General features: G+C 39.6%; 1 protein-coding gene across 2 annotated transcripts in view; it reads left to right on the top strand.

Moving 5' to 3' along the window:
• The window catches only part of OSBPL11 (oxysterol binding protein like 11), a 43,669-nt gene that overhangs the window by 10,751 nt on the left and 17,244 nt on the right, over nucleotides 1–15,674 (top strand). Inside the window, exons 2-6 of one of the 2 annotated variants that reach the window (XM_068408055.1) lie at nucleotides 6,162–6,230; nucleotides 7,328–7,503; nucleotides 8,286–8,365; nucleotides 8,664–8,846; nucleotides 12,987–13,188. In XM_068408055.1, the coding sequence (XP_068264156.1) occupies nucleotides 6,162–6,230; nucleotides 7,328–7,503; nucleotides 8,286–8,365; nucleotides 8,664–8,846; nucleotides 12,987–13,188 (710 nt within the window). Of the gene's footprint in view, nucleotides 1–6,161; nucleotides 6,231–7,327; nucleotides 7,504–8,285; nucleotides 8,366–8,663; nucleotides 8,847–12,986; nucleotides 13,189–15,674 lie in introns of those variants that run through there. The other variant, XM_068408056.1, reaches the window with a different exon arrangement.

The raw sequence follows: 15,674 nt of genomic DNA, 5'->3' as shown, positions 1-15,674 counted from the left end.
AGCAAGCGACTACAGACGGTGAGCCCGTGGGCGGATAGAGATGAACAAGTTCAGTGAAAATGGTTACTGCTTTTTTCAAACTACGTAGCCAAAACCACTCATTGGTTTGCACTGTTACGATCCTGATTTCTTTCTCTCCTTTTCTTTATCCTTTGCTACCTTTTAATCTGAAGACAGACTCTTTCGTGAGGTTTTTACATCTTGCTGTGAGCTCAGTAGAAAGGAGCCTCTTCCCTTGGCCATGGCCTGAAGGTACTGTCATAACGCTGGTGGTGGCAGCTATGGAGGCAGGATCCCACTTCAGGAGCCTTCCTCGACATCTGTGTGGGCTCTGGGCTCCTTGTCGTCCTTCCTGCTGGAAGCAAATCCACACATACTCAGCTACCGCTTGAAGCCAGGCCTTATGCAAGTCCATGGGGAAGCCTTTGGCCTCTCTGTTTGCTCTTCAAACAGCTGTTGGGTCTTCAGAGACCTGGCTGCTCAAAGTATCCCATTCAGTGCTGTCTGGTTCCCAGCAAAACTAAAATCATCAGAAGGGCAGTCTTGGAGGTTTTCTATAGTCGCTTTGCAGATGGGTGTAATTTTGTGCCACTGCTAGTGGTGATGTGTTTGTGTGGGGCTTTCGAGGAGAGCTGCACCGTGAGGGGTATGAAAAAAGGGTGGGGAGGCCACCTGCATTGGTGTTTCTTCTTGGAGAAAATGTTGGCCAAGCACTTGTCAGGTGTGAACCTGGGTGTCTTGGCTGAAGCTCCTGAAAGATGTCATTCTGGGACTGCTGTTCCTCAGCATCTGCGTTCAAGACTTGGGTGCTGCACGTAAACAGGATACAGGGGGAATTTGGCCTGACTATTGCCATCTTATTCCTTCCCCAGGACAGGAGACCGGCCTGCAAGGCACTGACAGCTGCTGCAACTTAAGAGGCATACTAGAAAAGGACAAATAAAACTAGAAAAGGACAAATAAAACTACAAAAGGATAAATAAACTAACAGTAATCCTTTGTGAATGTTTTATTCCTGTTGTATTTTAGTAGCACTTAGATATGTAGAAATCTGGCTTTGGTAAACAACTTTGAAGTTGGGGAGGGATAGTTTTCTGGAAAGAATGTGAATTGGTTTGTGATTTTTCATAGACTTCAGTCATTTGCTTACAGGGACACTTTCAATCCATCTCACAATGTTTATAAACTAAACAACTGTGATAAATGGGCAGCCAAGTTCAGTGGTGTTCAGCCTATGGAAAAAAACTCAGATTTTGGGGGATGGTAAATGTGCTGGGCTAGAGTTCAGATGTTGTCCCACGAGTTCCTGCATAATTTTTACCTGGATTGTGATTTGCACAGTATTGTCACTTAAAGTAGTCCAGCAAAAGTTAAAATGAATTTTTTTTACATCTTTAAGGGTGTGGCAGATCTGTTGCAACACTTTTTTTTGGTCATTCTTTGACAGAAGGACACAGAATCACAGAGTCAGGTTGGAAGAGACCTCTGGGATCATCGAGTCCAACCATTGCCCTGACTCCACCATGTCAACTAGATCATGGCACTAAGTGCCATGTCCAGTCTTTTCTTAAACACATCCAGAGATGGTGACTCCACCTCCCTGGGCAGCCCGTTCCAATGTCTAGTGACCCTTTCTGAGAAAAAATGCTTCCTAATGTCCAACCTGAACCTCCCCTGGCGAAGCTTGAGGCTGTGTCCTCTTGTCGTATCGCTAGTTGCCCAGGAGAAGAGGCCGACTCCCACTTCACTACAACCTCCCTTCAGATAGTTGTAGACTGCAATACGGTCACCTCTGAGCCTCCTCTTCTCCAGGCTAAACAACCCCAGCTCCCTCAGCCGTTCCTCATAGGTCAGACCCTTCACCAGCTTGGTCGCCCTCCTCTGGACTCGTGAATTTCTACGGACTTTAGGGGCTGTTGACTCATCGTTGCTGAGCTGTTGCTGATCTTTTGACAATCTGAGACTGCCGTGAGCATTTTCAATGGCAACAACAGGATCTTGGCTATGAAAAGATACACGTACCTATAGGTACATGTACATGCACGTAGGCAGCAGCGTGAATGCAAAGGTGTTCTTAAAGTTGGGAAGGATCCTTGTGCAGTCAGGCCTCACTGTCAACGTTGAGATAAGTTGCTCGGTGTTTTGTGTCAAATCACTTCTGAAATCTCTTTTCTAGAAGTGAAAAACCCCAATGTGAGGAATTGTGGAAGCTTCTGAAGTACACAGGTGACTTCGAAACAGGTTTTACTGTTGTTTCATTAGAAACAATGTTGGTAAGGGCTTTAAGGAAGATCTTACTCATATTTTATGAACTGTGGTTATTTGTGAGCAGAGCCAGTGTCTGAACCTCAACATCTTGTTCTCAAGGTCTATCTTAAAAGCTTTCTGAAGTGCTCTGAAGAGCTTTGCTATTAATTCTGTACTAGTGAAATATTATGGGGGTTTTGTGTGTTTTTTTTTTTTTTATACAATGTTAACTGCCTTACAACACTGCTTTAGCAACAACAAATATTTTAGTTTAACTTTTGCTGTGGAGGCACTGATCTTAAAATCATTGAAGAAATGCTTTAGTTATAGTTCCATGGCCTTCTTGTTCATAAATAATAGTGAGAATGTTTTTCGGTATTCATAGGAAAGTGGTAGTGCTTACCCAGAAGAAGATGAAGAGGTTAACTGTAGTTAACCTGGGTTTGTGTACAGTTATAGGATCTACCTTTTGTGAATTGCAATTTGCAGACTGGATTTAAATCTCTTTAGTGTATAAAAATGTTACTTATTTAAAAATAAGCCTTAGTTCAAATGTTGAAAATTCTCTGGCCCACGTGGTGTGGGAATTTGTGCTGGGAGAGTATGATTAGTGCCTGTAAGGTCTGTGCTTTTACTCTTTTATTTGCTTATTTTTTTGCCTCTAGGCCCCTATACTGTCAAGGAAAATGTTTTAAATATCAACCAGGTTTTTCATACCCTTCAGGCAGGCTAATCCTTTCATTGCATGGGTGCTAAAAGTTTGCTCAGCCTTTGGCAGGGTGAAAATTAAATATAGTCCGTTGGGTTTGTGCAGTTCTATTGCAGATGCATGAACACAATTAATAAGGAAAATAATCTTATCGATATTGTCCAAGAGGCGTCTCATTTAGCAGGGACCTCTGCTCATGCTCCATCTCTTCGACTTCAGGTCTTCTAACATTCTCCAGTCTCCCAAAAAGCAAGCCACAGGTCAGTCTGTCATCCCTGGCAGTCGGCATGTTGTGTTCCTTCCCTGCTGCAGAGGTCAGTCCGTAAGGAATCCCCCCGCAGCTGGCTGTAGTGTGGCTTGGGATCTGCACCAGCCACCGCCGCTGCTTGTTGGGCTCTTCTGTACTGAGGTTTGGCCATCGGTGCTTAGTATGTTTCTATCATCCTGTGCAGGCGGATGAGGTCTTTTTGCTTGTGAATGGGAGATCCCTGCTCAATGTACTTCTGAGCTTTACCTTGTACATGGAGTTACAGCTTTTTTGTGTGAGATACGGGGTTTGGGGACCCCTTGCATGCAAAGTCAGGGATTCTGAAACACAGCTGGTCAGTGTGTTTAACATCGTGCACTTGCACTTGTGTTCATTTGCTGCAACACGCTCCTTCCAGATTGGCAGTGTCCACAGTGCTGGAGGTGATGGGCTTGCTTGTCCTTGGTCACTTTCTCAGACCTCTCTGGGGGACTGTTTTCAAAGTTTTCCAGTTAAACCATCAACTTTTCGGACTGCTGAGGCTAGATGTAGGAATTACTGAAGAGAAGGCATTTGGAGAAGTTTGAGTCTAGTCAAAGTGAAAATCCAAGTGGAGAAGAACATGCAGATGAAGGCAAAATGTAGTCAAGTGCTCATCTGATGTGGAAGTACATCACTGAAAGGGCTGCATTCCCTTCTACGGTGAATTTTTCCTTTTTCTAAAGACTGACATCTGTCACACTCAAAAAAAGTCAAATTATTTTGATCAAAGACTGTTTAATGTACCCTTGTGAGATGAATGGACTTCCAAGGCCATACATGTAGTGCTGCTGTATTCATTGCAGTCTGAAGTTACTTCTCTGATTTTTCATGGCTTCTGTTAAACATACCTGTGATATGGGCAGGGAGTTAATGGGAGAGTGCAGCAGCTGTAGCCCGAGCGTGCAGGGCTCTGAACAATGCCTAAGTGAAAAGCAAGGGTGAAGCTTGCATTCACTAAAACTGAAAAACAATTAGCTGTGACTAGGGACAATTTTCAGACGATTAAAACCCAAGCTCATACATTTTTATTGCTGTGCAATCTCATAATTTTCAGCTAAATTAAGACAGCGGGCAAGTCTAAACTGTACTTCCCTTGTATGCCAATAATAACAAATGAGAGGCGTCTGCAGAGGATGAGTTTGGTTATGTCTCCTTTAGCATTTTTATACATTTAAAATATATGATAGCCTGGATACCGTCTGCTCTCCTTGGTTTTATTTTTATCTGTAGTACCACTTAATGAGCGATTAGAAATTAAATTCGTAGATAGTCCCGCTGGCTGCTCTCCATTGCAGGATATTACTGCAATACTGATTGCTGCAGTAATAGCCAGAACACATATTTTTGTTTTTAAATGTAACATTAAAAATCAGCAACTTGGTTTTTCTTCAAAAATGTACATTCTTGCATCTCTTCTTTGAATAGTATTACTGAATGGCAGTGATAGGACATTGATTCATATAGCGGTGATTTACTCTGAGATTATCTTTTTTAGTGGCATCCTAAATAGCTTCCTATTAGGAGGAAACTTATTTATGTTATTGAGTGAATTTTCAGGTATCTAACTAATCTCATGATACTGACACTGTAAATGAAGTGTAGACAGCAGCTTCAGCTATAATTTGAAATTTACCCCCATACTTGGTCTGATTATGTTTGCAACCAAAATCCACTAATGAAGGTGGTCCCTTGGCTCTGGTAGTCCTATTTTTCTTCCCCTTTCCACCTTTGCTGTTATGGGGGTACTTGGACCTCTTAACGACCAAGACAGGCTACTGCTCCAATGTACTCTGAATAATTTTCATTTAATCTTCAACATACCACGAGCTACAGAAATTTTAATTTAAAATCTAAATAAGATGGCTTAAATACAAGTTTCTTTTAAAAAAGCAAATAGTTCACCTCTGATATTTGGGTCATTGTTTCAGTTCTTCATTGGGATAATAGGAACTTCTTTTCTCATGCTGGACCTGAACTGTCTATCAAGAGTGTTTTCTTCAATGGAGGATTATGCCCTACTGCAAGGGACGAGGGCATTGAGGTGGCATTTCTAGAATTATAGGAATGTACGGTATAAAGTAGGTCTTTAAACTGTGGTTTTAAGATCATTAGTTCATAGCTGTAAGACTTGTAAGCCTTATTTAGGACAATTGATTTTCAGAAGTGGTAATGTATTTTGCCTGTAGTGATATTAAGCCTCTGTGCCGAATGCTGTCGATGGGTTCTAGTTTTTAGTGGATGTTGCAAGTTGTGGCTTTGAAAGAGAAACTACCTGATTTTCCTGCCAGGCCAGAGGAGGAGATGTTTCAACTCCTGTTCTACATTTCAGAATATCTTGATGTGACCTGCACCCACATGTTGTGTTTTGTAGAACATCTGTTCCAAGAGCATGATTGTTCATGTAGTCGGGAAGGATTCTGGACATTAAAGATAAATAAAACAACATTGGTGCAGGGGTACCTAGGGACTGTTTTTAGTTAGTCACCATGATCAAGTTTCTGTTAATAAGCTAGTGAAAGTTAATTTTATTCAGGAGTCCAAAAATACAAAGCTTGCTTAGAAGAGGGAGCAGGAACCAAAAGCAGCATGGATACTAAGTTATTAATTAAGTTATTAATGTGTCCAGAAGTGCCTGCTGAAGAGAACTCAAGTATTGGTGAAACTAATTATGACTTGAAATTGTTTGGAGTTTAGTAAGTCTGATTAAACTATCTTATGAAATTATTATAGAAACGAGATTTGAAAAATCTGTTAAGTGTTGGTAGTTTTATTAATGGTAGTGCCATTCAAAAAATGAAGGTGAAAAATCATTTTCTGAGAATAGATAATGATGATCAAAAGCTGGGAAGATCTAAAATTTGTTTGGTATCATCTGATTGCTTTTCTCTCTTATTGTTGTTTGTTTTTTTTTAACAGTGATCACATGGAAAATATTTGTGGCTACTTAATGAAATATACCAATCTCGTCACTGGTTGGCAATATCGGTAAGTTTTTTACGGTGCTTTTTAGTAACATTGGTCTTTGCAGCATCTAAATGAACATGTTTCAGATTTTTTCTTAATAGTACTTGGATTTCCCTTTTTCTGTTAGGCAAATGTTATGGAAGAGTCTTATGCTTTCCTCAATTTAGATTAAGCTAATGTGAAGATGAATAATATTTGTATTAATACATGAATAATGAAAAAATGCATAGGAAGTATGAAGCAGGTAACTCATTTGGTGGCTTATAACTATGCCTGTATGTATGTACAGCATTAATTTTTTTCTCCTTTTCCATTAAAAATATTGTCTTTTTTTTCTGTGGAGTCTTCAGCTTTATGCCAAATCATGTCATGTTTTTAAATTAAGACTTCTTTACTGAAAATTCAAACTCAAGCAAGCATTTCCCTTCAGTTCCCCAGGATGTCCGTCTCCTCTGGAACAACTTGCTTTTCTTTGACAGGTGAAATTCTCTGGTCAGGCTTCCTGCTTGGTGCTGTTCCTAGAGCTGCACAGTGCAACTAAATTACTATTGGAGAGACAAGTCCTTAGCACACCACACTGGCCAAATTCCTGTGCTACCACTGGCATGCAGTGACTTGTGTCAATACACTTATTGTTAAACTCAATTGAATAGTTGAAGTGTAGTGTCTACTTTATTTTTTTTAAATCTGGAATTGCTTCAGTTTCACAGTTTTGTATCTCAACTATTTTGTACCTGGGGCTGTTTTACCCTTAATTTATGTAGTTTAAGGATGTAGTAAGCCTTAGAGATTCAGGATATTCTTTTGGTTCCCAAAATCTTGCAATAGCATTCTTCTGTGGGCACACCTGTTCTGTTGTGCAATCCCAGGTCTCCGGGAAAAAATTGGTAAGAACTTAATTTTTGTGCAGTCTTGTTGGGGACATATTAATTATGTTTGGGGTTGTATTGACTCAAGTCTTTGCATCCCAACCCCATCTGTGCCAACTTGTAATGAAAGTCTTGAGTTCCCCCCAGTACCACCCCACTCCCTCCCCCTCAAAAAAAAAAAAAAAAAAAAAAAAAAAGAGGAGAGAGAACGAGCTGGTGTTATTTAGTGTATTTGCTTTATCATTGCAGATTTTTTGTTTTAAACAATGATGCTGGCCTGCTGGAGTACTTTGTGAATGAGCAGTCCCGACATCTGAAGCCCAGGGGTACTCTGCAACTAGCTGGAGCTGTAATTTCACCCAGTGATGAAGACTCTCACACCTTTACAGTGAATGCTGCCAGCGGGGAGCAGTATAAACTGAGAGGTAGGACCTAGATTCTTGGGCAGGGGATTCTTCCACTAGAGGACATTCCTGGCCCTCACCTGTGGCTGCTCTGCTGGGCTTGGCAGCAGGTCCAAAGCAAGAGAACTTGTTTGGCAGACTGCCGTGATTAGAGTTACATGTGAAACTTTCATCCTGCTCTTCAGTTAGGAACTGTCCTTCTTTAAGGATGGTTCCGTACTCTTTGGATTTGATGAATTTCAGAAGATCGTGAACTTCAGATGGGTAGAATGGGGTTTAATCTTCATGTGTAGTGTCCTTAAATTGTACTGATTCAAAGTTTTCTAAATCATTGTAGGTAACAGTACTGTGCTGATGCTTGCAGAGAACTACATTATTCCTAATGTTCAACTTGTTAGCCTTCTCGTGGTGGTTATAGAAGTCCATTCTCTGGTTTTGTAGGCTATGGAAATCTGGGCTAATATCTCTTAGTATTTCTTCCCTTGAAGACTTGCTGTCATTTTCTAATTCAGGGTACTTTACTCTTATTCCAGGAAAATGTGTCATGTTGTTTGATTCAAATATGTGTGAGGGGAGTTATTATTTGTTGAAGTTATTTCTGTGTTACAAAATTAAAAAAAAAGTACATGCCTTTTCTGTAGAACTTGATTTAATGTTAAAGTTAATTACAGGTCAGCTGAACAAGTTTTAGATCACTTTGCACTGTTAAAGTCTTGTGCCTGTTTTAAAGAATTAAGCAGTCCTTTTTGCCCATACTTTGAAATGTCTTCATTTACATAATCCTTTTGGTTTGCTTTTATTAGCTACTGATGCTAAAGAACGGCAACACTGGGTTAGCAGGCTACAGATATGCACACAGCATCACACGGAAGCTATTGGAAAGGTATCGTATGACTGATATTTTCATGGGCAAAAATAATTTGGGCTTGTGGTAGAAGTAGTTGCAAATACAATTATCCTGTTACCTAAGACAAATACTGCAAAAGGGCGTGTGGCTGGGCTTGAAACTTCCATCAAGAAACATTTTTCTGAGTAATAGCTGACTCATAAAAGAAATATGCTTGAGGAATGAAACAAAAATTAAGAGTGAAACTGTTTTGCTGTACCTTTCAGATTAGAATATTTGCTGGTTATTAGGAATTAATTGTAAATGTTTCTCAATATGCTTATTTATTCACTAGAACAACCCTCCCCTGAAATCTCGCAGCTTTTCTCTTGCATCCCAAGGAAGTGCCAACTCTCCTGGTGTGCAAAGAAGACTCAGTCAAAACGCAGTTTCCTTTTTCAATGTTGGACATCACAGATTGCCAGCTGGAAAAAGAGTTCCTATTATACAGCCAGATCACCTTGTAGATGTTAGAGAGGTTTGTATGCCTTAAATTATCTTATAATCTTTTGAAAGAGCTGTTCTATTATTTGTGGGACCGTGGAGGAACCTGCTATTCTTAGTTGGATATATTGTCAATAGCATGTCCTAAGCTATTACTGTGTAGCTGTGTGAGGGTAAGTAACTTGCCTTGGCTAACTGTAGAAGTATGTGGTGTATATTCTGTGACTTTTGTACTCTGCAATAATATCGTGATGCTCAAGTTAGAATTTTGCATGTTCTCAGCCTTGCAAGGCCTAGCACTACAGGTGACAAGGGAATATCCTTAAGGATACCTTAAGGTATAACATCCCATACTATGAGACTGTTACATCATACACTGTTTTCATCCCATGCCAAGCTATGGAAGAGTTGACTAAGCTGTACTTGTATCTCCTATAACTAACGAGAAATTGGTCATGACTGGTGTTTAAGAATACTAATACCACTTTCCGGTATGCTAATTCACGTGGGCAAAATATCTAGGGATGGATGTGACTGAAAAGAGAGCAAAATAAAATGAGCAGTTCAGAAGCATGCTTTTTTTCACTACTTGTTCAGGTGTAGTATATCTTGGAAAAAAAAAAAAAGAGAAATAATTACCTTCCCATCTTGACTGACAGAGCGGACTGACTACTGCTTGATTTAACTTGTGAGTATTTACAGGGTAGATCATGCAATCTAAAGCTAATACTAAAACAAATTCGTTGCTGAATTACAAACCTGTGTTAGTAGTAGTAATGATATTAATGAATATTTTCATGTTAGCAGTATAATTAGTGTAGTGCAATACATTTCTTGGCAAAAATAAGTGACTAATGGAGGGATTTTTAATTTAGGAAATAAGGATCTAGGAAGTGTGAATAGTTAGAAATGGAACTTAGACAAGCGGGAACAGAAGAGTGCTCTGTATTGTGAGCGTCATTAACCTTAAAATATGTGGCTGAGCATTGTGGAAAGTTCATCGCTGGGAAGCTGTAAATGAGTATTGAAAATACTTTCCCTGGTACAGTATGCTGCCATTGTCATTGTTCCTTGATTTAAATCAAGTGCTGTGGCATAACTATTCAGTAAGCTAGACAAGGTGACTGCCTCTTTAGACCTTATAATCTGTGAATCTCTCTGTCCACAGCAGACTGTTCTTGCAGATGTCTTGCAAAAGGGTAATTGCTGCCATCCTGTTTGTATCCTCTAATAACAGTAAAGTCTCCTGTAGTGCTAATGCAAAGACATGTGAAGTCCTGTCAGGTATCCAGGAAAGCTTCAGCTGGCATCCTGTGGCTTCTGGTTTTTATGAGCTGGTTCATCGGCTTTCTCTTCTGAAAGAGAAGTTTTTCTTCCAAATGAATTTTAAAACTGAAGCTATACAGGTAGTTGTCTTTCAGTTTGATTCATGAAGTTACTTCTTAGTTGTGATAAACTTCTTACTAGTGTAGTACAACAGTTACAACATATGGTCAGCTTAATAGTATTTGCACTTTCCTACCTATTGCATGAAAACAGCAACAATACAGAATATGGCATTAATATTTACAGAATTTATGCTTATAGCTCTCTTAGCAGTTTTTCTTTCTTTTATGTGTTACTGTATTTTGGTGTTTGAGAAGCTATCCTGTTTATGTGAGGTAACGTTTCAGAAATGGCTTTTTAACTTTTTGACTTTTCAAATGGCAATATGGCATTCAAATTTTGAGGGAGGAAAGAGGAGAGTATGCGAGCTGGAGCACTGAAGCAGTGGCTTGCATCCTCTAATTGGGATTCTCACTGGGTGGGGAATAAAGTGGAACAGTTTTTCTCAGCACCGCAGAGAGCACAGAAGACTATTCATGTGCTGTTTTGATTGTTGAGTTTGGTGACACAGTATGATTATTTATCAACTTGAAAATTTTTGACCTGTTCAGATGAAGAATCCTCAGTAATGGTAGCTTTTCTGAATGTCAAAGTTAATTTGCTTACCTTTTTGATGCTAAAATGCTTGTTGGATACAATGCCCACTTTTTTTTTTTTTAGATATAGTTAAAATACTTAAAGGGCAGGTGCATGCCTGTTACACTTCAGCATAATACAGCTTGAATATTTGTAAATTGTTTGAGGAACTGTGAGAAGAACAGCTGCTCTTTCAAAGGATCTGCTGCATGTTGATCTTTTTTTAATTTTCCTGTGGATTGACCTGTAGCTGGTTCTTCCATCAGTCCCTTTCCCTTCTACTTTTCCTTGTTCTTGGCTGAATATCTGTTACGCTGCTGACTTAGATACCTCGCTAAACAGGATGTCTAAGAGGATCTTTATGATGACTCGCACTAAATGCGGGTGCCTGTGTATTTCTGATAGATCTTGAGTTTTGAATCACAGTGCTTTTTCCTCCCCTGGCACTATTTCTTCTTCTTTTTTTTTTTTTTTTTAACAAATCTGAGTATTCAAGCAGGAAAAATATAGGACTGTTCAAAGTATGTTCTTTGAAAGGGGAGATGTGCCTATTCGAACTTCAGTGCTCAGTATAACATGGCTTGTCCTGTTGTCTGGCCTGATCCTGGAATGAAGTACTTGGATGCTACCACATAGTAAATTACTAACACTGAAGATCACCAGGATTGTAGTGATTTGTCAACTAATTATCTGTGTCTTTTTTTTTTGTTTGTTTGGTTTTTTTTTTTTTAATCCAGCAGAGTTTTTCAAAGGAAAAAAACTTGAGCACAAAGACTTATGTCACGTTCATGACTGAAAGAAGATAAGACACCACGTTCTGATAGCAACTGATGTGTTTGCATAGGCAAGGCTATATAACTACATGTTTCACTAGCTTTCTGCCCTGTCACTCTTGGGACATGCTAAGGCTGACTGTGCACAGTTAACTCCACTTCCAAAGAGCCAATGCTCTGCAAATTCACACCGTAACATGCTATGTAGCCAAGCCCTAAAATGTTCCAAATACCACATACGGTGAACTTGGATGAATACATATTGCCTAAGTATTTATTGTGTAAAGCCTTAAAAGCAGTTCCTGGAAGGGATTGCAGGCAAAGGTACTTAAAAAAAAAAAAAAATCAGTAAGATACTGCTAGGATTGGTGAATTAAAAAACTAAGCAGTGCCATACCAGTTAAACCCATGAATGCATCTCAGATTCTTTAAAGAAATCATTCTGCTCTGCTAAATCAACCTGTTATTACATTTAACTTAACTGCCAGAACACGTAATGATCGCAGAGTAGCGCTGTCCAGTTACGTCAGCGCATCTTGTTGTACCTCCCCAGAAAACGGACTAGCACGTGTAGAAGTTTGCCTTCATCCCCATGATTCACAATCGGACAATATTTTGCTTCTGTGAGTACAAGGAGGAAAGTATGTGGGTTTTTGGAAGACCACAGCGTGCTGCTTGATGGCTGGTGTGCTTTGCCGCTATACCTCTTGCAGGCAAATGTGCTGTTGCAGGTGCTGTGATGTAGGGGTGCTCTGTGTCAGAAGGAAGGAATAAAGGAGCTTGGGGGAGAAGAAAGGGGACAATGACATGAGGAAAGCTGTAATTTGAACACATAATGAAGGGGAAAAACCTACTGCTTTTTCTTCCCCCTCCTCAAAGTAAACAGTGAGATAGTGATCCTAAGCATGGTGGCACTGCAGACAATGAATGAGAATCCTGTATGGTTTGAGCCAAACTGAGTGACACAGATCTTTTCCTTTACAGCGCTGGATCTCTTCTTCTAGGGAGTGAAAAGATCTTGATACCCACGGATAGGACCTTATAGATCCTCTTCCAGAGCACAGAGCTTAATTACTTCTCACACAGAGTGTGTGGGGTGTTTTTTTTTCCCCCCATCCCTATCAACCAAGCATGAAAGTGTTTGACATTTACTGCAGCAAGTATCATGTTCAAATTCCTCTTTGCTTTTTTTTGAAGTCACTTTGATATTCTTTTGCTTTTTAATAAGGTGTCATGTATTGCCATGGGAATTTCATCATGCATTCAATGACTCTTTAGTAGCTGCATCAAGAAAAAAAAGTGCAGTTAACTGTACATAATCTATTATCTTTTAGTTTTATTATCTTCATAAAATCATTTCAGATTCTCTGTGTGCACAGCTAGACACGTACCACATGACACACTTCCATTACCTGATAAACGACTGTTTTGTTTGACAGATGATGTCTCAGGCTGAGGGCCAGCAGAGAGACTTGATCAGGAGCATAGAATGCCTTCCTGTCTCCGGTCACCTTACATCCTTGGATCAAGACCTATTAATGCTGAAAGCAACTTCCATGGCAACCATGAACTGCTTAAGTGACTGTTTCCATATTCTCCAGTTACAACATGCTTCTCAACAAAAGGGATCCTTACCAGCAGGTGGGTATAGATGCTCACAAAGAGCAGAACCCTGTAACAAATACGAATCCTTTCCTTCTTGCACAAATTCTTGTTCCACTAAATCCAGTTTCATATGGTCAGAGAAAACTGCTGGCTGCCTGGTTTCATTTGAGTTTTCCCAGAGTGCAACTTGCCGGTGTTGGGTAGAACTCCACGCATATTGTATTTTTTTTTTTTTATTGTTTATTCTATCAAGAAGTCTCTGGCAGCAGCTGAATAAATGTAACATCCAATTGTTGTGGAGCATCACAGAACTACAGAATCGTTTTTGTTTGAAAGGACCTTTAAGATCGAGTCCAACCATTAACCTAACACTGCCAAGCCCACCACTAAACAATATCCCTAAGCAGCACATCTACTCATCTTTTAAGTACCTCCAGGGATGGTGACTCCACCACTTCCCTGGGCAGCCTGTTCCACTGCTTGATAACCCTTTCAGTGAAGAAATTTTTCCTAATATCCAATGTAAACTTCCCCTGATGCAGCTTGAGGCTGTTTCCTCTTGTCCTATTGCTTGTTACCTGGGAGAAGAGACCTACCCCCACCCCGCTACAGCCTCCTTTCAGGTACTTGTAGACAATGATAAGGTCTCCCCTGAGCCTCCTTTTCTCCAGGCTAAACAACCCCAGTTCCCTCAGCTGCTCCTCATCAGACTTGTGCTCCAGACCCTTCACCAGCTTTGTTGCCCTTCTTTGGACTCACTCCAGCACCTCAATGTCTTCCTTGTAGTGAGGGGCCTCAGAACAGAATAAAGCTGTTATGAGAAAACAGAATTAAAGCTGTTATGAGAAAAAAATCTCACAACAGAATAGAGCACATAAAGGCAGCACAAGAAGAAGGCTGCCTTTGGGATGTAACTGGCCATGCATGAACGGTAATAATAGAGGGGGAATTTTATGGGATTATAGATTCTAGGATATGTGGTGTCCAGTACAGCTCTGTCAAATGTCATGCTTTTCTGACTTTTTTTTACACACTAAATACCTATTATAAGCATTTACATGTCTGTAGCTTTCATTTCTAGTTAAGCATTAAAATACAAAGCTCTACTTTTGCACAGGTTATTATTAATACTGTTTGTGTATCAGTATTCTTATTTTGAGTTAACATCCTAGTCTAAAACATGGGCCAAGTGTCGCATTCCATTCTGAGGCCAGAACAGACTTGTAAGCAAATGCAAATTGGTTAAAGGTAAAAAAAAAAAAAAGAAAAAATCTCTTTTCATAACAAACCAACTACCACCACCCCACCATTCCCCCCACCAACGAACCAAAAAAACCCCCCCAAACGCTAATGGGTGTGGAATAACATGCATTCATAGACAGCAGACAAATATGTTGCTATGTCTGCACCATCGATCACTTCTGCACAAGGTAGGTGCTTACCAGAATTGTTCCACCTAATTTGTGTGCTGTGTATGGAACTGAATGTGTTCTTTCCTGTTTGTAAATTCTTTTGCATCTTATTGTGATTTTTTTCACGTGTTTACTTTGTGGCTTTTTATGAGCAAAAAGCTTTTGAGTATTATCAAATGCTTCTTTTACACAACAGACACGGTAGATATGGTAAGTCTGTAACAAAGCACACTCATAAGTTGTCTCTTACCTTATCTTTCCCATATTCCTATTGTATTTGTGGTACTTACTTTGACAGTGCATATTATTTTGGAGTGGTAATTAATTTAGCTTCTAAGATGAAAAAATATGTTGTATAAAAGTGTTAAAACTATATAAAAATAGTTTATGATTCTTAAACCACCACAGGCATTAAAAGAGAATATGTGAATAGGATGGATTAACTTTTTTCCTGTTTCAGTTCAAAATTTCATTTTATAAATTAAAAACCGGATGGCACCTCTCCAAAACTTTGTCTGAACTCCAGAGTTACTCATGCTGAAAGAACTCTTCCTATTCCCTCTGATTTTTTTTTTTAACTGTTGATGCATAACTGTGGGAGGTGCACATCAGAAGTCTTTTTGTTTTGGCATTTTCATGTGTGCTACTAAGGTGTTGTGTTTTTTTTTTTTCCCATTACTGTATCTGGGGAAATAAGTAGGGCCCAACGAGCACCACTGTAATGACTTATGAAGAAGATAGGGTGGTTTTTGGTGTTTTTGGTGTGTTTTAAATTTTTAAACTATGCAGGGAAAAGCTCAATTCATCTGATTGCTGTTCATTTGGTATCTGCATGTTGATGGCCAAATCTAAAAACATTGCTTGAAGATGTCCAAATCTTGCAGATTTCTGGTGATATTGTAGAGAGAAGGATGGAGAGGGGCGAGCAGCAGATTGGATGCTGCATTACTGAGGCCAGAGTTAAAAACACACCATTAAAGGAATGCGTGTGCCTTTCTGCAGCCTTCCACTATCCCACTGGCATGGACTTTCTAGAGATACTGTAATACATTTGTTCCTTTCTAGGATTGCAAAGAATTTTTTTTAAGTCTATTCTGGGCATCGTATTTT

The sequence above is a fragment of the Nyctibius grandis genome, chromosome 9 (assembly GCF_013368605.1).
Source record: "Nyctibius grandis isolate bNycGra1 chromosome 9, bNycGra1.pri, whole genome shotgun sequence".
Taxonomy (NCBI): domain Eukaryota; kingdom Metazoa; phylum Chordata; class Aves; order Nyctibiiformes; family Nyctibiidae; genus Nyctibius; species Nyctibius grandis.
Note: the sequence above shows the minus strand (reverse complement) of the source record. Positions and strands in the feature narration are given on the sequence as shown.